Genomic DNA, 23,513 nt, shown 5'->3' with positions numbered 1-23,513 from the left:
ATGTCCATTCATAAATGACAATTGTGGAGTTCACAGCCCCTCAGTCTTTTTGCTTTCAGAGGTTGGCTATCTTGATCCATCAAATACTTTCTGAAATTGCTGTCCTCCCAAACAGACACTAGTGTAGTGTATATCAGAATCTCTCAGCAGCTGTGCGTTAGACTTGATCAGCAGTAGAGCGTATCTTTCTCAGCTTCCTGTGATGAAGCACTGTTAATCAAAATGGCTAAAATGCCTAGTACAGTTGTAAATCTCAGACCAAATTGAAACAGTGTCCATGTTTGTATTGGGAAAGATTGTCTGCTAGAGTGTTCAGTGCTTTAGTGACAGGCCACCTGAGCTAAGGTGAAAGTTTAAGCGCCCACTCCTCACGTTGAATGCATCTCTAATTAGCTTTCTGTTCCAAGCTGTAAGACATAGGTGTGTGAGTGATGCCTTGGCCATTACAATAAAACCAGCCTGTTTGAAGTGAAATGTCCTATGCTTTCTGTTACATGGAGCACAGGCGCCAACTTTACAATGTACCTGGGGGTGCTCGCCCCCTGACTCTGTCCCAGACCCTGCCCCCACTCCACCCCTCCCCCAAAGCCCCATCCCACCCGCCTCTTCCTGCTCTCACTCCACCCCCAGCCTGTTTATTCCTGCCCCGTTCCGCCCTCTCCCCTGAGCACACCACATCCTCGCTCCTCCTCCCTCCCCCCCAGCCTCCTGCACACCACGCGAAACAGCAGATCGTGGCGGGCAGGAGGCACGGGGAGGGAGGGGGAGGTTCTGATAGAGGGACTGCCGGTGGGTGCTCAGCACCTGCCATTTTTTCCCTGTGGGTGCTCCAGGCCTGGAGCACCCACAGATTTGGTGCCTATGACATGAAGAACAAATCAGTCATCTTTATCTAGTTTTGTAATTTATAAGGTGGTTTTTAAAGAAAAGTTGGTATTGTTACCTATTTCTGTTGTTAAAAATGAGTAACACTTTGAACACAGAGCCTAGTTCTGCAGAAATTAGTCTCATACCTTTAAAACGATAATCTCTCTCTCTGTGTCTCGCAATTATGAGCAATTGGATGGTAATAATTAACAGTCCTTGGAGGAAAACATCTGCAAGTACACTTAAGTCAGCTAATTTGTCTTTTATGAAAGAATGGAATTTCACAATTTTTTCCAAGTTAATATATTTTTCCTTTATTGTGTTTCCAATCTCAAATATTGTCCAGAAACATTTTATGGTGTCTTAATGTCATAGAAGTGAATACATGCCTGTTAATGAAAAGAAAAGAGAACATTCTAAAGAAATATAGCAATATTTCAACTCACACAGTATTCTGACAGAGAACATAATTTTTTTTAGAGGATATGGTCCCTGTGAGAAGTAATAAAAATATATTTTTTGCAGTTGTGGATTCCCACAATAAAAAGGGCCATGTTTCCATATACGCGTGTACATAGTGTGTCCTCTGTGATGGCTTGTTATGTGAGTGGGGAGGTAAGTGAATATTTATGCACAAACGATATACTGTCAATGGACAAATTTCTGATGGCACAGACATTGGAAACATGAAGTTGTTAATTCTCCCCCCTCCTTCAAGATAGCAATCTGGTCTGGTCTAATTTTAATATCATTGGCAGGACTGAGTGGAAGTTCACATTGTGAATATATCTGACCCTTGGCATGCGGCTCAGTAGTGGTTCTCGCTTTACAGTGCTGCCAGTTTGAACAGTCTCAGGCAGACATTCACATTTTATTTATAAATAAGTTCAGCATGTGTGTATCTCCTTCACAGAACTGAGCAGCAGACACCAAAGCATGCCAATAGTCCAGAGTAAGAAAGAAATAAGAAGCCAATTAGAGAATATAGGGCTCTAATTTCAGGCAACACAACAGGAATGATTATTCAAATACGTTACCGTAAAGTTCATATGTGCGTGCGTATACATGTATATGCACGCGCATGCGCGCACACACTACTTGGATACGTGCATATATTTCCCCTTAAAGTGCTTTTGACACGTGCTGTGTTCTTTGCACCCCATTTTTCTTTGTCAAATGAAATCTGACATCAGGATGAGGTTATCTCATATCTCTATTGTGTCAGAGCTCAGAAATGAATAACTGATTTCAAAGGAAAATTCCCTTGAGCAACAAGACCAGTGATCATTCTGAGACAATGGTCAGCAAAACTCAAAGGAAAGGTTTCCTGATGTGTGAATTTCACACACCCCTCCCACAGTACTCTTGTTTTTGAGGAGTCTAATTTATCAGAGTACATTTTTCCCTGTTACATAAATCATACATTAAAGTGAAATCTTCCTATCTGAACATACATACTGTACATCTGGAAAGGTTATTAAACATATCACTGGAAGAATAGTTCTTGAAACCAGAAAGTAATTCTGTCCTATTTGGCTCTGTTCTCCTCTCAGCTCCACCCAGTGAATTGGAGTTCTGATACTCGGCACATGTGCAGCAGACCTTCCATTCACATCTTTGGAAGAGCATATTGCTGGAATGAGAGAATAGGGCACTTCGTTCTTCTGGCAGAAAAACCCATAAGAGGAAGTGTTTCTGAGAGTTCACCTTGGTTCATTGAGAGGAATGTTGGGGAGATGCTGTGTCTTCACTTTGGAGGAAAAGGCCAGTGGAAAGGTCTTTTTCCAAATATATCCCATTTAAAAATATCTGAAATGGCAAAGTGTATTTTTCAGTGGATTGTCCGTGGTTCTAAAGAAGCCAAGTCACAGGATGTAATATAGGAGCAGTTTGGTTTAAATATGTCAGGGTACCGTCATTAGGGGCCAGATTATGAGCCTCTTATTCATATTGGTAGATAGTTACTCACACAGCTAGTCCCATTGACTTAACGAGAATTACTCTTGTGAGTAACTACTCATCAGTGTAAGTGAGGTGCTTGCAATCTGTCAGCATAGAAGGTTAGTCATTATTAAGAGTCACTGATAACATAAGTGTGCATGTTACCTCTCCATTTCTGGTTGTTCTTAGGGTGGTGCTACAGGGCTAGAGGTAGAGTTGTTCAGGTGATCTGAACTGTGTATTTCCATAGTTTATCATTTTTTCTGACGTGGCACCTTAGCTTTCCATGTTTCCATTTCCATGTTTTCTAGTATTGTGTTTTTGGAGGAAGCTACGCTGAAGAATGAGTCTTCAGTTCTTGTACATTACTTAGTAGAATACTGAACAATTCTTTATGATTATTAGTTGTTACATTTCAGAAGTGCCCAAAGAGTCCAACTAAAGTTGGGATCCCTGTATACTAAGTATTGTATGAACACACAGTCCCTGGCTGCTCTTATAGTATAAGTAGATGTGATAGGCAAGAGGTGGGAGATTAAAAAGGAACATAAGTGAAAGAACTTGTGGAAGGTCACCCAAAGTCAGTAGCAGAAGTGAGAATTGAATGCATTTCTCTGGGCTCCTACTTCAGTACCCTATAAGAACATAAGAAAGGCCATACTGGGTCAGATCTAGCCAATATTCTGTCTTCTGACAGTGCCCAATGCCAGGTGGTTCAGAGGGAATGAATAGCACAGATAATCATCAAGTGATCTATCCACTAGACCACACTGCCTTTGCATTGTCCAGCCATGCGAGAAGAAAGATGGGAGGCAATGGATGTTGTTTAATTAGCCCACAACTTTGTTCACTTAAAAATATCTGGGAGTGCATGGCAATATATTCAGATCATCATTGTTTCTGTAATAATTCCCACATAATCCCCAACCTGTTCCCAGCCATTCCACTGCTGGGACCTCATCACCTGCCCCTTGCATGAAGATTAAGAGACCTATGGGAGGGAGCGAGGGTTGGCTCCCTATTGTACCAGACGTAGAAGCCCCGAACCTCAATTCTCCAGTTCCCTTAAGGGATGCTTTCCTTTACTGCAATGCTTTCCCTCGATTCCACCTCCACCAAGTTCCCTGATATTCACTGATTTCTTCCTTAGTACTGGACAAAAATATACCTAACCCTCAATCGGATTGATGTACCCCATTCTCCTTTAATAACTCAGGTGCCTAGTAAGATACGTTCGGATATGGAATTACCCATCACCCTTGGATATGTCTGTATTTTGTCACCTCCATATTTACATATCTCCTGATCTTATCCATCCAGGGAGGCTTCACTGCACTGCACCACACTCTGCCCTGCAACATGTCAGACCAAATAATCTTGGATCTTCCCGAAATTCCTCTTAGCTTTGTTTTTCCGATCCAGATGACAGAGAGTGCTTCTCCGGGACTGCACAGGGTATAAATGTTGCCTCCTCTTCCAGTCAGCAGGAAAGGAGTACCCTCCCCATTCCAGTCCAGCTATTTTCTGCTCCTCCCTGCTCTGTACATGTAAATATTCCCCCTTCATCCATCTCTGCTGCCACTTGCAGGGGGAGTTCTTAAAGAGGCAACAACCTCTTTTCTTCCAGCCAGCCGGACAAGAATCCACTGCATACAGTGGTGGTGAGCACATTATCCAGAAAACAAGAAATAATACAATATCCTCTTAAGTGCTTTTTCATGAAGTGACTTTATTTTCTCTAATGAGCTTAGTTATCGTGACCCCATATCTGTCTCTGTCTCTGTCTCTGTTCTCAGATATTTATAGAGCGCCAATCATCAGCGTAATCTAGGTGTCATGTGTGAGTATGTGTATAATAATTTTAGTGAGTATATGTCTGTGTAGGCTGGCATTAATACAACGTTAAAGCAAAAAAAGTGAAATACTTGTCAGGAAATTCTAAAGATTAAGGTTTCTACCTCATTGTTATCTTGTCTTCACTGAAAATCAGGTATAGCTTATGGTATGCCATAGGTTTAAAAAACAAAACGAAGTATTAAAAACCAAACATAGCATTCAAATTTAACAACGAAATGAGGATGAGGCGTTGCCACATATGTGGAATTCGGGTGAGTTAATGTTGTGGTAGAAATGTTATCTTTGCTTTTGGAGTATCTGAACTTTTAACTTTATGTTAAGGGTCATTCTATTTTTTAAATTAATTTTCCTGTTGTATTTTTAAAAAGAAAATGCCAAGAACAAAGTGAAAAACACAGTTATAATGCTTTAATCAATAGCTTGGTTCTCCTGAAATAGTTCATGCGATGAATCTCAGTAGTACTAAATACATTTAGAGCCACCATAGTGCTACTGAGCTGTTTCAGCCAGTCCACCTTTAAATGACTGGTTCTAAATTGTGGGAGGTCATTCCTACTTTGTCAAACTTGTCTTGTGTTGAGAGAATACATAACTGAGATGTTAGAACTTTAGGCATCCCTAAGTAAGGGATCTTAAATAGTCCAAGGGTAAATGTATTGGTTAAAACAGATTCCAGTGTCCAAGTGCAAGAATGCTAACTGTAAGGGGCATGTTCTCACTTAGGCCTCAAACTGCCTTTTGTTGCACAGGTGCCAACAAGAATGTAGAGATCTAATATTTGCAGTCGCAATGATTTGTGGGCACAAAATTTCCGGCAAGATTATTTGCATGACCAAAATTGCACCTGAAAATTCTGAGGCCAGTGCTAAATATTGGACTGTAAATTTCATAACTTTAAAAATATTGAACTGATTGTTTTCAGAGCTGGGGCTTCACCCTGAGCAGTGCCAGTTGCCTCTCAGTAGGTGCCTCAGACTTGAATGAGAAGCTTTTGTATTATGTTTTCTTCCTCAGTGAGGACTCAAAAATGTGCCAGCATTAAAGCTTTTTACAAGTGCAAATAGTTCAGTCTGGACAATCGGGAAAAGTATAATTTTTTTTTATGCATAACTCAAAACACTGCTGAAACTTCTTGGAAAAAAATAATCTTGTGGCTTCAACCAAACTTGGAAAATGTTATCCCAAGAAGAATTTAAGAAAGTACTTTTGAGCAGTTGAGGAGGGAGGTTGGAATAGAATGGAAGGCTCATTTCAACTTCAATTATATTGTTTGCTGTGGTAAATTCTATGTTTTTGCAAGTTGAACCTCTGCTGTTTTGAAAAATGGAAGGCAAAAGTATGCAACTAGTTCATATTAATATTTCTAGCAGATTTGTATTCTCATAGTGCTCTGCTTGAACCTGATACAGAATCTGTGGAAGTCAGCAACAGAGAATCTGCAACAAGAGCTGCTGGTAGGGTGTCCATTGAAATGCTCATAGGTGTATATTGGATACAAGAGTAAATCAAGTATAATAGCATCTCTTCCATTCAAGTTTGCTGAAATCCAGCTTCACCCTAAATATTATGAGACTTTTGAAACCAAGGAATCCTGTTTGATGTGATATAAGACTACTTTGACATTCCATAATAAACGTTTTTCCTTAAATATACTTTTTTGCAGTGGCTTTGCCTCCAGAGAAGACAGATGGAGTTTGCAGTGGAGATGAAAAGAAAGCTGGGAAAGAAAGTGACACACGTACAAGTTCCAGGAAACAACTAAAATTTGAAGTAAGTCCCTCGTTTTTGAATGTTGAAATGTACTGATACAAATAAGTTAGATAAATAGCCTATGGGACAAATATGGCCATCAGTTGTCTGTATTCAGTTCCCATTGATTGTATTGTACATCAGGTTGATGTACATCAGAAAGCAGGATTTGGCCTTGAGTCTCTATTTTCCTATTTGCCTGGCTATTGTTCCCTAAGGGGTGGTTAGCAAGTTTTGTTCTTAAGTCAAATAAAGGCTAATGATGATGAGTTCTCTGCAGGAGCTGGAGTGTATGGTAAGGAGAATTTGACATTGTTCTCTACTTGTGAGCTTTTCAAGTATAACTTCATATGCCACCCGCTATGTTATCAAATCTTTATATTGGCTTTTGTAGACTATCATTCAGTTAAATCTGCCTAGTGTAAAAGATATTTGTGAAAGGTGCCGTAGCCATCAGTCTTTCATGGCTGGGCCTCAAGAGTGAAATAACCTGGACCTTCTACATTGGCAATTCATCTGATTAGATGGAGGAGGAATAAAGATCCTGAGGGGAATTCGTCTGATGGCCTATTTCCTTGTAGACTTATAAACATCATAAAACTGCCAGACATTGTGCATAGTTGGCAGGTTTTGCTTATAAAGGGAGAGATTTAATAAATATGAGCACTGAAACATGCTGTCATTCGGCTAGAGAGTTGTTTGTCTTTCTTGACGAACAGGGAGGCACATTGGTACCGGCAGAAGAGCATGCATTTCATCCCTCTGTACTCCAGCAGACGTGGCAAACTTCTGCCTTTCAGTGCTGTCAGTCTGTCATGTTAATGAGCTTTGCATTCATCAATTTTTATGTAAAAGACCATCTAGCCATCTTGTAATGTTACTGGAACATTCATTTGCTTCTCTGGAAAAGGTTTGGTAGCCCCGTGCAAATTACTTTATACTGTTTTAAGGCCAGCTTTTCCTTGAGAAATGCAAGTATTCCTATGACCTTAGTCATGTTGACAGGCTTCTTTCTTTCTTTCTTTCTTTCTTTCTTTCTTTCTTTCTTTCTTTCTTTCTTTCTTTCTTTCTTTCTTTCTTTCTATTTTATACTCTACCTTGAGTAATGGACATTTCACACATGTGAAAGACATGACAAATTACAGTTAACAGTGCCCTGATGCTTGAATTTTGGTGGACACCTGGTGCCAGTTTAGCTGGAATTCTACTGTACCAGCAAAGACTCTGTTTGTTCCCAAGTAGTTCTTGGCATGCCACAAAGGTTAGCACTTGGTACCAGGCTCCATGACTAATGCCGGGAAGATTGCCATGTTACTAACTAAGCAGGGCACATCCTTACATAAAGATCGTAGACAGTATGGGACAGGGAACTATTAATATGTGACAAGAAACCAAGTATTGGTTTGTTCTCAGAATCAAAGCTTTCTAACCTTGTAAACTAGGGGCTAGGAGAATGGTAAATCTTTCATTTTATGACCAGGTATAAAAGAATCAGAAATGCAAGTGTTGAGACGAGAGGTCTAAATCTGAGGTGGATGTGATTTGGCTTTTAAAGGGGCTGGGAATGTTTGTGTAATATGAAACTGTGTTTCCACAGTAGAGTGTGGGGCACTTGGCAGCTTTCAGACGGGCTTGTTACAACAGAGAGAAGACTGCCTTTGAACTCAGCAGGGGATGGGGGTACTGTTAACTGCTGTAGGGAATTGGTTTCAAGTCAGCAGATCAACCAGGTATTTTGAGCTCTATCATGCTGAAGCTATTTGGAGCTGTTTATTTTACTTACATACAGTGGCTTTTATTTTAATTGTGCTGTAACTTTTCTGTTTGCCTTTTGTGGCTCTGGTTGACTCGGATTGCACAGGTCTCAAGAGAAAGCAAGCGGCTTGCAACCAGGTGACTGGAGTAGGTCAAAGTGCGTCTTTTTTTCTTGGTGGGGGGTTGCTGGTTTTCTTTATATACATTGATTGTTGAAGGCTTTCTTCAAGTCACTCTCTCGCTAGCAGGAGCACCATTAAAGTAAGGATCAGGCAACAGTACGTAGTCTGTGGTAAGGGATTCTTACCTCTCAATTCCGAATCAAGTTCAATTTCTGTAACTTCGATAGCATGAAGAGGTACCAAGGGTTGCTAAAGTTTATAAAGTACATTGAGTATCTATGTCAAGGGCAAGTTTTACCAATGGGGGTTTATACCATGCGTCCATTTTGTATTAATGACCACTTCTGATTCAGTGGCATGATGCCTCATACTATGGGTCTCTTTCTGCCATCTCTTTATTTTCTCCCTGAGTTACGTGGAGTTTTTCTTTCTGACTTTTTTTAGTGGGAAATCTTACATTTGTTCTAAGAACTTCAGCAGGCAGCTTTCTCATACTTTTGTATTTTGTACAAGTAAAAGTAGAAAGTGTCTGTCTGTTTCCAAGAAGTTTACCCCAAGGGTTTTAGGAAAGGAACCTTCTTGTCATGAGACTCCCAGTGCAGTGGACAGAAGCTTACAAGGAATAAATCCTGAATGCCTCTCCCCTCGAGAAAGGAAGGAATAAAGAGAACTGCTTCTTTTTTACAGAGAAACTGAGCCTCTTTGGCAAACATGCCTTATGCTTTAGGTAATCAGTTACTCTTTGCATGTTTCTTAGGAATTGCAGTGTGATGTGTCTGTAGAGGAAGATAACAGGCAAGAATGGACCTTCACACTCTATGACTTTGATAACAACGGAAGAGTCACACGTGAGGTAAGCAAAGTATAGCTGCCCCTTTGTATACAGCATTTGCTAACAAGAGAAGTGTTTTATAACAGGAACACTTTTTTTCTCCTATGAAATAAACATTTCCTGCCAACTTCAACAGCAGTTTCCATGGACCCTTCCCTCTCAGAAACAACCCCACCAATAGTTTACTGGTTTTGGAATTACTGTACCACCTTTTAAGCTGGTTGCTGTTTAGTGTCTGGGACTAGCCTTTAAAAGAAATAGTACTGGCATTTGAGGGGGGAAAATCTGAACCAACTGAATCTCCAAACACATTGTCAAAACAAATCCCTGCAAATGTACATTGTTCAGTCTCCTGCCCTACTTTTCATAATTCAGCTAACGAAATAGCAAGTTTGCTTTTGGAATTTTGTTCCCAATAATACTGACTGTACCATTCTGTCCCTTTCATGAACGTTGGGCAGAATCTGTGCTGCCATCTCTTTCAAATTATAGACTATCCTTGATAAACCTTGTGACACTTACTGCAGCATAGCAGTCAGTGGCTGTCGGTAGAAGATGTATCCATACTAAGATTTTCAGGATGCATTTGTGTCCCTAATAAATAAGGGAACCCATCACAGTATAAGAATATGGACAGAGTGCCGTCATTTTTTTCAAAGTGTACTAACCAGAATGAATCACACTTCATGGAAAGCGTCTTCTTCTTTGAGTGCTTGCTCATGTCAGGTGTGCACCATTGCTGGAGATTTTTCCCTTAGTGGTATCAGTTGGGCCCGCTCTAGCGTCTTCTGGAGCCACATGCTTATGTGCCAGTATAAGGGGCACTACCTGCCACACATCGTCTCAGTTCCTTCTTACCGCCCACTCTCTTCCGATCCCACCAATCCCAATGGGGCACCTATCAGCTCTGGCGTCCGAAAGCTGGAGGGAGCAGGATGCATTGGGACAAGCCCTACCTGATCCCAGTGTCCCGATCTCTGGCACACTGCTGGTTCCCAGCACCCTGCCACCGTATGGAGGAAGAAGCGCTCCACCCTGGGTGCTGAGAGAAGAATCCTCTTCAGAGAATGTATTGGCATATCACCTCAGCAGATCCTTCTCCTCTCACCACGAGTAGTCCCGTCACCTGGAGGTCACCAAATTCATCTTCCAAAAGTGGAGGCCTCCCCAGGTGGTCTTGTTCGCTCCCAGGCAGAGCAGAAAATGTCACCCGTTTTGATAGCTGCGAGGGTACAGCCCAGGCTCCCTCTCTGATGCCTTCCTGATCTCATGGACAGACCTTTCTACCTACTGTACACCTTTCCCCCAACTCCCATGATTCACAAGGTTCTTCTAAAAAATCAAACGGGGCAAGGTAAGAGTTATCCTGATACCACCAGCATGGCCACGCCAGCATTGGTTCTGCTCACATTTGGATCTCTTGGTGGCAGCTCCACTCTCGCTCCCACTCTGTCCAGACTTGATTCACAAGACCATGGCTGGTTACTTCACCTGAACCTCGCCTCCCTGCACCTAACTAAATGGATGCTGCATGGTCAGGCCTGCTCAGAACAGGTTCAGCAGGTCTTGCTAGGTAGTAGAAAGCCTTCCACCAGGGCTACGTACTTGGCCAAGTAGAAACGTTTCGCTTGTTGGGCTTCCGAACATGATCTCTCTCCATCTCAATCTTCCCTTAAGTCTATCTTGGACTATTTGCTGCACCTAAAACAACAGGGCCATCTCAGCCTTCCAGCCCCCAGTGAATGGCAACGCCAGTTTTGGAAGAGCACGGTTTCCATCAGCACGTTCATAAACTCCGAGCCCACCTCCTGGGTTACTGCTTGTGAGTCATCTAGCATGGAATGGACATGAGCAAGCACTCGAAGAAGAAAAAACAGTTACAAACCTTCTGTAACTGTTGTTCTTTGAGATGTGTTGCTCATGTCCTTTCCATGACCCACCCTACTACTGCTCTATCGGAGTTACAGATAAGAAGGACCTGAGAGGGTGCAGGGCTGGCGGTGCTATGCTTACACACAAGTGCATGGCTCCAGAGCGCACTTGAGCCATCCCAACGGATACCACTAAGGGAAAAATGTCCCGCAACGATGCATGAGGCGCTTATACACCTAGCATGGAATGGACATGAGCAACACATTTCGAAGAATAGTAGTTACAGAAGGATGCTAACTTAGATTTTTACTTAGATTTAATGCAATGTACCATCACTGATTATTTGCAAAGTCTTGTTCATTGGCTTCTGTGTCTTTAAACAATCAACTGTAGGCTTCATTCTCCTTTTGCTTTTAAGTCAATACCTTTGAAAATTAGCAAGTCTTGAGTGAACAGGACTAGGAAAAATACTGAAAACTTAGTGATAATAGACAAGAAATGGTGCTAGGAGTTGTCCACAAGACTGAAGTGGAATTTCTTTTTGTGTTCACAGTAAAACTGTCTGTCAAATGAGGTTATTGTGCAGGTTTTTGAGAAGAGTATCTAAAAGGAGAACCATTATTAAGATTTATTATTTTATATTATGGTAGCACATAGTGTACTCAAATGAAATCTGGACCCCAGTGTGCTAGGCACTGTGCAAACACATACAAACACTGTACAAACACACTGTGCAAAGACACAGTCCCTGCCCCCAAAAAACCTAATATCTAAATAGGTGAGAGAGAGAGAGAGAGGAAATATTATCCCTATTTCACAGATGGGGAGCAGAGGTACAAAGCAATTAAGTGACTTGCCCAAAATCATGCAAGAAATCTGAGGTAGAGCTGGGAATTGAACCCATATCACCTGAGTCCCAGGCCTGTGCCTTAACCACAAATGGAAGAATACTCAGGGGTGTCCTTTAAGCCCATGGCTGGAATCCCCATTAATGTCATCAGGAGTTCTATGTGCTGAACATACAGAGCATAGGCTTTTCATTATGCATACAATAATTATCTGTGACTTTTGTGGTACACCAGAGAGCTTAATTTGACTGTACTTAGAGAATGTTTTGCAGCTACATGCTAACTCTGCCTACAAGAGCAGACAGCATATTAACTGAAACCAAATCTGTGCAGGGATTGAGGTCTGGGGTTTGCTATATTCAGTCCTGAATCTGTGCCAAATATTTGTCTTTTAGCCCAAGAGACCAAGTAGACTGATAATTTGCAGTTCTTCACATATGACCATGGCTAGAAATCAAGAGTATATACCAGTGGAAAGCTTTCCAACTGTTTACAACACTTGTTTTTGTCCCAGTAGGTTGCAAGATTCTGAATCTTAAAATTGTCATTTGGATTATCCATCTTACTTGTTGTATGATTTTAATGGTCACTCTTACACTAATAACTTGAGATAGAGACCCCAGAAAGTTAGGAATTCCAGTTTTCAAATGGCCTGCAACTTCTCAATCTAGTGGGTCTTCAGATATGGCTGTCACAATAATGGACTTGATCCCACAGTCTGGTGAACATCCTGCCTCTGATCCAGCAATGCATTTAGCACATGCTTAATTTTGAGCATGTGAATAGACCCATTAAAGACAAAGGACACATGCTTAAAGTTTAAGCATATGCTTAGTGCTTTGCCAGATCGATGACAGAATGGTCAGAACATTGCAGGATCGAGCTCAAAGTGAGGAATATTGTTGCCTTCTAATGCTTTCTGGACTAGTGCAAATGCTTTTTGGATCAGTAAACTTTTCCAAACAATGGTCCAGAACCGGTGATCAAAATAATATCACCACTCCCAACCCCCATTTGCTGTGAAGTTTTCATTGGAGCGGCTTCTGGATTTGTTGTTGGATTTAATAGTAGGATAAAATTTTATTTCATACTGGAAAAGAGATTCAGAATGTAATCTATTGTGTCCAGGTGTTTGTGCCCACCATCTTAGAGTATCTGACTATCTTTGAAACATCTCAGTTTAGTTGGTGAGCTATCCAGGTTGTTTTGTAAAATGAACATTGTACGATCACAGTGTTGCATTCTTAATCTGAAAACAAGGCCCAGAGACAGGTTGTGAAAAGAGATTTAGTGATTTTGGAAGCCACAGTTTTTCAGTGCCCAACTGAGACACTTTTAAAGGGCCCCTGATATTTAGTGGGTGGGGATTCAGCAACCTTTACACCTCTTTCAGATGTCTCAAACTGGGTATGCAGAATCAGTAATTGCTTTTGGAAATATCGCCCGTTATGTCCAGAGAGTTTCTAAATGATACATACAGTGTGAACACAAATTCAGCGAAAGTCATTTAGATGGAGTGCAACTTTTGTTAATGGACTAAACATCTTTTGCATTAAAATTACTGTATTAATTTTGAAAATTCTAAACAGGAAGGGGATTTGAAAAATAGATAAAATTTCCCCAGGGTTTCTCACAAAGACAGATCTTCATGAGAGTGTTCAAATTCCATTTTAGCAGGATTTCCTCTGGATCTTAACATCTTCTGAACTTAATGTGGCTTTGATTTTCCTCTTGAGACTGTTATGGTTTGTTGCGTGGTCTTTACAATTAGAAGTTCAGATCTAGTCGTTCTTCTTTGATATGATATCACCATGTATTTTGGAGCATAATTATTTGGATGGCAAATTATAAAATTAGCATTCAATATCTGTACTTATAATATTGTTCTTAATGTTCTGGCAGAAGAGCATTTTATAGTCCTTTTGGTGTCTGGGGATATAACTTTCTCTCTAATGTGGATATTATAAAACTTAACTAATAATGTTTCCCTTCATTCCATAGGCCATTAAGAGTCCAGTTCATTATGAACTATAGGCCTTTTGAGAACTGACAGCTGCACTATAATTATCTTTACATGGATATTTGTAATTGGACTTGAAACTTGATAATTGAGCTAATGTGTTGTGATCCATGAGGTTTTATGTTGAGCTCTCTGAATATAATTGTACTTCTGAAATGCCAGCCCCTTTTTTCTGCTATCTGCTCTGTCTCATGAAGGTTGGTTTTGTCAGAGGATGGTTACGCAATTCTAAACATTCAAGAAAGTCAGTTATCAGGATTAAAAGCAGGGTTTTTTTAGACTGCATGCTGAGTGGTTACCAAATGATGCTTTTTCAGATCCCAAATACGAGCATTTCAGAAATGATAAATGAATATAAAAAATTGATGTTGTTATAAAGAAACATACTATCTGTAATGCTGGCAAATCCACACTACAAACAAACTTCTAAATAAGATATTTGTACTTTTCTCTGTGAGCGGGAAGGGGAAAGAATTGATACAAATGTTTCTCTTCATCTATTTTTAAGTGTTCCTTGACTATTACTTTAAATACCCAGTTTTCTCTCACATTCCCTTCTTTTTTAGGGTGGTATGCCATTTTTCCACATATTCCTCTTGGCAGGAGGGTGAAGGGTTGTTAAGTATTTCTGCATTCAAGACTCAGCCCCACACTTGTGCTCATTAGTAGCGCTCAAATCTGACCCAGAAAAATGACAGAAGAAGGCAGCTGGCCTCTGGGGCTGGGGGTTATGTTGTTGAATTAGTCCTTAACCTTGATCTTGTAACTTGCTGTTTTTTGCTACATTTGTCACCATTTTGCTACCATTGGTGCAACTCCAGCTGTGGGAGCAACCAGAAGGAGGAGGAGATGAGTTCTAATGTAGATAAGGTACTATTGCTTTTACCAGCCCTTTTAGAGCAATTCTATATAAAAACCTCAGCAGTGGCTGCAACTTTGTCAACACTAGAGCTCCCACCACTTCTACCACTGCTGTATTTGCATCAGTGGGAAACATTAAGAAAAAGCTCACTGTAGACAGGGTCCTAATGGTTTGATAACTCCTTTAGGAGACCCAGACACACGTCCCCTCGTCCATGTCTTTCACAGCTATGTTTTAATAGTCACATATGAAACTGGATGGCTATTCTGGTTCAGGGTCAAACAGATTATTTACCTTTTACTTTTTCTTCCCCAGGGTGCCCCTCTGTTGGAGGGGAAAAAACTCCTACTCTGGTATCCAAAATCTCTGGTTTACTAACTAGACCTAACGCTGACAAGCAGGTCTGAGATCTGGAAATACCAGGAAATACTGTCCCTCTCAGTATGTGCCAATTAGCATTCCTTAGAAGCAAAAGATTAGTACCCTGAAGGAGGACTTCCTCAATCAAAATCTGCTCTGAATGGAATCAGTGCATCATATTTGAAGTCAGTTTCTGTTACTTTTGTTTACTAAACACATTAGACTTTCTTAATGTTCTCAACTACTACCAGCCAGTATCTTATCAGCGAGTCATTAATTGTGTGGGAGAAATGTTTGACAGCGCCATGTATGATAGAACTATATTAACTATACACTATGTAATAATTCCAAAGCAAACATTTTCTGAAAATCCTGTTAACCATTACTCTTGTAAACATATTTTTGTAATCAAGCTGCCTTGTTCATAAAATATAATGAGGTGAAAAATACACTAGCAGTTAATACATTCTCACCTTGGGAAACCCAGTTGTAATGAGACTCAAGCATATTCTGGGTATGACATATACCAACTCTTAAAACAGTTTCAAAAAGCATTAGTTTTTCTCTTTTAAGAAGGAATTTTATAGCCTAATTTTTCTTACATTATAGTAGCAATCTCAGTACGTAGTTTCAGTAGGTATCTCAGCACGTCAACTGAAAGCCACCAGCAAGTAATTTATGATGACACAGCCCCACCTCCAAATTCTTTATCTTTGCTGGCGTAATGAGAGCTGGATGAAAAACGAGGAAACAATTTTGTGAAAAACATTCAAGTTTTTTCCTTTTCATAGCAGTCAAAATTATCTGGGTTTTTTGTTTGAATATTACGCCATATATTTTAATCAAAATTATTATTTTTTCATATTTGGAAACCATTTCAGTAAGTATTTTGGTAAAAAAAAGTATAATTTTGCAAAAATGAAAATTTTTTATAATGACAATTTTTCACAAAAAGTTTGTTTTACTGGGGACATGGGGAAATGCCATTTTTGCATAGAAAAACTTTTCATGCAAAAAACTTTGACCGGCTCAAAGGATAATATTTTCCCTGCCTCAGGCAGTTTCTAAAATTGTGGTTTGTATGTCAAGGAATTTAGTTTTTTTGGTAATTGGACCTGTAGAGCTCTATGGGGCTGTGAGGTTTCTTGAGCATGTTTGATTGTGCACCAGAAGAAGTTAACTGGTTATACCTGACTATTATCCTTAGTTTTTGACAAGTTTCTTCAGGAGGGGACAATTTCACTGATGTGCTTGATAGCTGGTGCATGGAATGTAAAGCTGTGTCAAGGGATTTGAAGTCAGATAACAATCTGTAGATAGCTGTTCAAGGGATTTGAAGTCAGATAACAATCAGCAGAACAGGCTGCAAGGATGAGCATAAATTGCCCAGTTACCATGGCATGTTACATGAAGATGAAAATTCTCCTTGGAGAAAAATGTAAGGCATGTTTGGAAGACCTGTATAGGCTTTGTAGCATATATCGTGATGGGCCTGGTGCCAATAATTTGGGAGAGACATGAGCCCCACAATAGTTACCCTACAGACAGCGCTGTGGGGAAACAGCTTCAGTCATAGTTCAAGGCTGATGACCTGCTGACAATTCATTCTGAGTCTTCAGTCCCGCAAGTTTACCTCAGGAATTTGGTTTCAGAGTAGCAGCCGTGTTAGTCTGTATTCGCAAAAAGAAAAGGAGTACTTGTGGCACCTTAGCGACTAACACATTTATTAGAGCATAAGCTTTCGTGAGCTACAGCTCACTTCATCCGATGAAGTGAGCTGTAGCTCACGAAAGCTTATGCTCTAATAAATTTGTTAGTCTTTAAGGTGCCACAAGTACTCCTTTTCTTTTCAGGAATTTGGATGATTCTCAGGATCTCCTTTCTGTGAAGGAGGTACTATCAAGCAGTCAGGAGGTCAAGAGGTCTGGTTGCAGGAGGCAACTCAACCAGAAAGTTGCCAGGGCAGTAAAGTTGGTGGTTGAGTGAGCTGGTTTGCCCATAGGAAAGCTGTCAGTGTACAAGACCCCAAATAAGGAACATGAGTAAATAAATCCCTTAATAAAAATCTTGGTGGGGATATCTAAGAGACAGGTGATAAGAGTGCAAAGAAGTGGATTAGGTTACAAAAGGGTACTTCTGATCTTGATTGGCTGGTTCATGCCCATCTGAAGGGTGATTTCATTGAGTTCGTGATTGCAAAGAAGTTCTTATCCTCATGGAGGGAATTAGATATTAAAACTTGGGGAGCCTGACAAAATACGAAAGGCAACAACACAATAGAAAAGCAGTTTTAATGGGACTGTTGTGCAGTATGTTAAAATGCCTGGTGGCTTAATAGACTGAAGTAATTTGGGATAATTCAAACCCGTTCGGTTGAGAGTTGCAAATTTTTCTGACCTGCTATGGGTATAGATATATTGCTGGCTCAGAGATGTTGTGCCTGTATTACAGCTGGCCTGCCTTGACAAGGCCTGGGAGTACTTCCTAAAATGTTGAGTAAGGGGTTTGTTGGGAAAGACCAAGACTGTGAAAGAGGAAAAATAGGGACCGCATTTGGGATGTGTGGGGGTTAGGCAGCCCCCAGCAACAGAAACAAAATCATTTAAAAAGCCAATGGAAGTACAGAACTTCTGTCTTTGCATGTTCTAGAGTAAAATGAGAGGGGTTAACAAGCAAATAGAACAAGCATATAGGATATTGGAACAAAAAAGGGAGATCAGTTTGTTGGGGACAAATGTGTGAGCGATAACCATATTAAATTGGCAGTACACGAAACGTTACCTGCGTTGGTTATCCGTATCCAAGGCAGGGAGAATGTAGTGGCAGAATACTTGTTGGGGAATGAAACAATAAGGTCTCTGTTCAGCAAAGCAGTTAAATACGTGCAGTCTCTAAGGTGCCACAAGTACTCCTTTTCTTTTTGCAAATACAGACTAACACGGCTGCTACTCTGAGTCCCATTACAGTTAAGGATGTGCTTAAGAACTTTGTTAAATAGACATGGCTTGGTGAATCGGGATCTAGGTGCATAGTCTGAGGCCTTTCAGAAGTTAGTTCAGGAAGGGGGTATTCCAGTGGTGGCTCTGTCTTGGTTTGGTTTGGTTTTTTTGTCAGCTGCAATAAGAACTTCAGTCTGTGAAGCCTTCTGTTAGGTGCTGCTCTTTCTGTTAAGAGACTTTCTAGAAGGTTTGGGTAAGTTTCAAGACATAATGAAAGTGTGAGAGGAGAGGGTGTGTGAGATATTATCAGTCAGTCAGTCATTCCCTGATGCAGGCTTTCAGGCACCAGTTCTTGTCAAAAGGATGGAAACAGGCCACCAGCACAGCTTATGACAGACCTTGTACCTTTATGGAGGAAAGACAAGAGAGATTTCTGCGGAAGAAATGGACAAGCTGCCAAATTCCGCTCTGTTTCTACCAATGTAAGGGCTTGATCCTAAACGTTGAAGTCAGTGGGATCAGCATCAGACCCTAAATCTGGAGTAATTCCACTGACTTTTGTAAAGTATTGCAGAGGTTGTAAATCATGGCAGAATTTGGATCTTCTACATTAGACCTTTCAGGCTAGGAAAGGTGGAGCCTCGCCTACTAAATCATTTGCCTTAGCCATAGTTTCAAAGTTTTCCTGCATGGTCCACTGAAAGGAATATGTCTGTTAACTGTAAAATATTCAGCGTGTGCAGGAGATTAGTTATTTGACTGTCTCTTTTAACGCTAGCGAGATAAAGAGGGGAATATACTACATCAGGTTAAACTGGTGTGTCTACTAGCGCTCATCTGGGTGTGCTGAGCTTTGAGGCTGCATTTCTAAGGGTTTGAACCATGAGTGAATCCTATAGAATTTGATTGATTTTATTGAATGCAAGAACTAAGTCTCCATCTTTCTCAGAACCAGTTTTGTTATATTTAACAAAGGCGCCTGGAAAAGGGCATTGTTCTAGGATAGGTCTAGGGTCAGAGAGACTGGTAGATAATTTATTAGAAGTGTATTCAGTGGGACCTTTAAAGCCTGCTGGGCTTGATACACTTTGATCCTAGAATGGTGTCTATGACAGGACTGTCTGGTACTGATAGAAATAAATAATAAATGTGGGTTAGTTCACTCAGAGAATTGTCTCCATCTCAAGTAATGAACAAAGTATTAGATCTCTTACTCATCTTGGCAATAACTAGGTAGTATGGAGTAAGGACATTTGTGTAATGTTAATGAATGCTGACTGGTTTGGATAAATATGAGCTGACTTGCAACACCACCCCTAAAGAGGCTATGTTCCACCCATACATCAAGTAAGAAGAATGCAGATTCAGTAGTCCTCCTGTATGAGACAAATGGATTATTTGAATTTGGTAATGCTGCTTCAGATCAGCCTCTGCTCAGTAAAGCACTTAAGCATGTGCTTAAGTCCTGTTTATGTCAATGGCACTTACTGTAAAGCACAAACTTGCGTGTTTTGCTGAATATGGATGGACTTAATCTCATACGTAAATAAATGCTCGGCTGAACTGGAGCTATGGAGAGGAATTCTGAATTGCCCCTACACTTGCAATTTCTAAAGCTGCCGTAATTGAATTATGAAACATCGTTTTTTTATCCCACCTATTATGAGACTGTGTAATGGTGATGGTAACCTAAAGAGAGGGATATATTCAGATATGCCTGTATCTGAACACCAGATTTCAACTATCCTGAACTTTGGGTAAGTTCAGATTCAATTCTAAATGTTGTGACTCAGGCCTATCTCTGTAGTGGGTTGACCCAAAACACCCTTATTGTTTTGAGAAATTTAGATCAATCTGATTCTAGATGTCTAAAACTCACCAGTAATGTGTTCTGTGGAATCTTTAGATATCAAAAGGGAATCACAGGAAGGAAACATCTTCCTGAGGCCAGGATTGGTTATCTATCATGTGCTGTGGAAAGTGTGGATATGGGTCTGCTTTAAAAAAAACAAACAAAATACTTGTTTGGGTCATGCAAACTCTGTTTTCCATTGCTATATAAATAATATTTTATACCTTCGCTGTATTTAAGATAATAGAGAGAAACTGGTAGGGAAAACTGCTAGTTAAACAGCTTATGGTGTGTGTTTGGAAAATGTGAATAAACTATGCGTTTTTTCTAAGGGTGTTTTGGTCTATTCTGTCCCATTTCATAACACTTATGCCATTTGAACGTAAGGAATATGAAAGAGAAGGTCATATGCTTGAAACACTTCTTGTATAGCTTTCACCTGATGTCCTAAGATCGGATGTATTTATCTGTAAATCCAGCAAGGAAACGTGGCTAAGGATATGCCCATTTGAGAAACAGAAGACTTGATTCAATGAAGCTCTTTTGCAGTACTTTTGCAAGGTGCTGAGCACCCTCAATTCCCTTTTGAATTCAGTGAGATTTGAGGATGCCTTGGCACCTAATTGGTCCAGAATGGTTAAATTTGTTAGTACCAAAGGAATTGGTTCTTTACCCGTTTTTACAATATTATTTTCTGGTTGTGTTTCAATCCCAATTGTAGGACATTACAAGCTTGCTTCATACCATCTATGAGGTAGTTGATGCATCAGTAAACCACTCCCCTAGTTCCAGTAAAACTCTGCGAGTGAAGCTTACTGTGGCACCTGATGGAAGTCAAAAGAAAAAGAGTATCTTACTAAACCCTGCTGGTAAGCACATGCTATATTGCCCTGTGAAATATTGCCAAAACATTTCCCCTCAAAGATTTCAGTTCACATTTCTTAGTAGAAAAATCAGTTATACGGACACCTGAATCAGAGCAACTGATTCTGGGCGTGTTCTAATTTCTAACTGCCCATTGGAGGCCTCAGCTGTGGATGCTCTAACTTAGGAGTCTCTGTTTGAAATTCATCGTTTCATTTGGTTTGATTATTTCTGATTCACAGTAGTTACAGACTACAAGCTACATGAAGGCTTTGTCTACGCTAGAACGTTGTACCACTTTAACTATGTCAGTATAGTTAAAGTGGTACAATCCTCCTAGTGTGGACACAGTTATATTGGTATACAGGTGCTTTATACCAATATATCTATTCCTGTATGGGAAAAGGAATAACTATACCAGTATAAAGCAGTTTTATATCAGTATAACTGCATCCACACTATGGTTTGGCTGATACAAATATGTTGGTTTAAAAAAAATTACACCCCAACCAAAATAGTTATACCAGCACAGCTTTCAAGTTTAGTCCAGGCCTTAGAAAGCCAACAGGAGAAAAGAGAACTACATCACTGTACCTTAAATGCATGCTATACAATATGTAGAGTCTGTTTAGCCCTTCTAGTTAATCAATAAATACTTGCTAATGATACAGTCATGACTGATGTATATTGATCAGCTTAAGTACAAATATTGGACAAATACTGTCATCAGATGCACAAGGGTGACTCTCTTAGCCCTCTGGGGGCACTGTGGGCAATAGATTCTGCCTATAATGTGTAATTCTCACATTCTTTCACATTAAAGAATTACCAGGGCTTGTCCACACAAAAGTTGCACTTCTTTAACTATACCAGCACCAGCCTAGTGTAGTGGCAGTTATACTAAGATAAAGATGCTTCTATCAGTATAGCTATTCGCATACAGGAAGGGGAATAAGCTATATCAGTATAAGACACGTTTCTAGTAGTATAAATGTCTCCATGCTAGTGGTTGTATCAATATAACCACACTCTTCACCAAAACAGTTGTATCAGTGCAAAAACTTTGGGTACACTAGGCCCCAGAGTATGATCTTGATTTAAACTAGTAAGATAACATTTTCAAAAGCACCTTAAGTGACTGAGGAGCCTAAATCCCATTGACTTTCAGTGGGATCATAGGTACTTTTGAAAATGTTCCCCTAGGAACCTAAACGATTTGGGCATCCAGCTCCCATTGAAAGTGGATAGGACGTAGGCTCCTAACTCATTTTGTCACATTTGAAGATTTTATCCCTAATGAGGTATTATGGATTGGTGCAAACAGCAAGCCAATAATGAATATCTTTGTACTTCTGCACATTTGCCAGACAGAATAATATCAATAATATGAAATAACTTTCCTTTTTGGGGGTGCAGATTTGCAGAGCTCTAGGCACAGAGCTGAAAGCAAAGCCAGTGAAGAGCCGAGAAGCTCTGAAAAGAAGCAGCGGGCTTCTCTCAGGTAAGTTGAATGAACTCTTCATCTGCTCAAAGGAAGGAATCTCTGAGCTGGCAATGGGCCAACCTCAGAAGGCTTCAGCTGCTGATATTTTAGTCAGAGGAATCATGGGAATTTTCATCTTGAAACAAACAGCAAATTCTATGGGATTACTACTGAAGTAGGCTTTCCAGTGGCACCCCTGGCTGCTAGTGCCAGAGTCTATATCCAGGGAAGCCTAGGAAGCTAGCTTTAGTGAAAGATGTTATTTATGTCTCTAGTTTCTAGCCATACAAGCTTTTCTTTACCATCTCCTATCTCTGAGAACCTATTGGAAGGTTTGGGTGAACATTTCACTTAAAAAAGCACCAGTTGAGCATCTCAATAAAAGATGTCTTTGCTTATGTTTGGGCAAAACGATACATTAACCTTCCCATCCCCCCCTTGCTGCAGTTTCCACCCCTCCCCTACCACGATCTGTTTTTCTTTTCCCTTTGTGCTATCCGGCTATTCTACAGAATGCTTGGGCAGGGACCCTGTTCTCTTACATGTCATCTGTTATCACCATGCAGTCCAGTGGTGCTTTATACAAAATGAGAGAGAATCTTAAATAGAGAAATTAACTTTGAATAGTGATTGCTTTGGAGCCTTATCTCCCTTCAGGTTTACTTAGGCCACATTAAGAAACATGATTCCATTAGACGAAGGAAAGATGTGATCATATTTTAAAACCCCACCACCAATCCTAGGTGCTCTTTTAATGGACCATGGTCACTAGGGTTGTCAGCAGGGATTGAGCACCCAGGCCCAGATCCTCAAAGGTATTTAAGTGTCTAACTCCCATTACTTCAAGTAGGAGATAGATGCCTAAATACCTTGGGGCTCTGGGCTCAAAAGCTGAAGCCCCTACTACTTAAGTTAACAATTAAGTTTATTAGCTGCAGCTAAGTAGCAGGCTTTTACCCATTATGTGGGCCAGCCACTGGACCGACGCATTCATTTCTATTTCTATATATATAAAAGTGCCTTTTCCAGGCACTGGCCTCATAAGCAGCTTCTAAGAACGTAACTTGGTTTCAAAGAACAACAAGAAAACTGAACCACCATAACAGCAAAAGATCAACCAGCTGTCTGAGGTGAGGAAAAACTCCCACCCTCTCCAGCTATGATCCTGTGCACTTAACCAGCATATCACATGTTCAGGTGTTTGAGCACTGAGGGTCGCAGACATCATTAGTTCACACAGAGTTACTGAAGATAAATACAGTTTTTCCTTCCCTTTCCAGTCTACCCAGA

General features: G+C 40.4%; 1 protein-coding gene across 2 annotated transcripts in view; it reads left to right on the top strand.

Moving 5' to 3' along the window:
- Positions 1–23,513, top strand: part of NKD1 (NKD inhibitor of WNT signaling pathway 1) — a 158,448-nt gene that overhangs the window by 124,718 nt on the left and 10,217 nt on the right. Inside the window, exons 5-8 of one of the 2 annotated variants that reach the window (XM_038368968.2) lie at positions 6,329–6,435; positions 9,049–9,144; positions 20,598–20,745; positions 22,157–22,241. In XM_038368968.2, coding sequence (XP_038224896.1) covers positions 6,329–6,435; positions 9,049–9,144; positions 20,598–20,745; positions 22,157–22,241 — 436 coding nt within the window. The remainder of the gene's footprint in view (positions 1–6,328; positions 6,436–9,048; positions 9,145–20,597; positions 20,746–22,156; positions 22,242–23,513) is intronic. The other variant, XM_038368969.2, reaches the window with a different exon arrangement.

The sequence above is a fragment of the Dermochelys coriacea genome, chromosome 12 (genome assembly GCF_009764565.3).
Source record: "Dermochelys coriacea isolate rDerCor1 chromosome 12, rDerCor1.pri.v4, whole genome shotgun sequence".
NCBI classification, from domain to species: domain Eukaryota; kingdom Metazoa; phylum Chordata; order Testudines; family Dermochelyidae; genus Dermochelys; species Dermochelys coriacea.
Note: the sequence above shows the minus strand (reverse complement) of the source record. Positions and strands in the feature narration are given on the sequence as shown.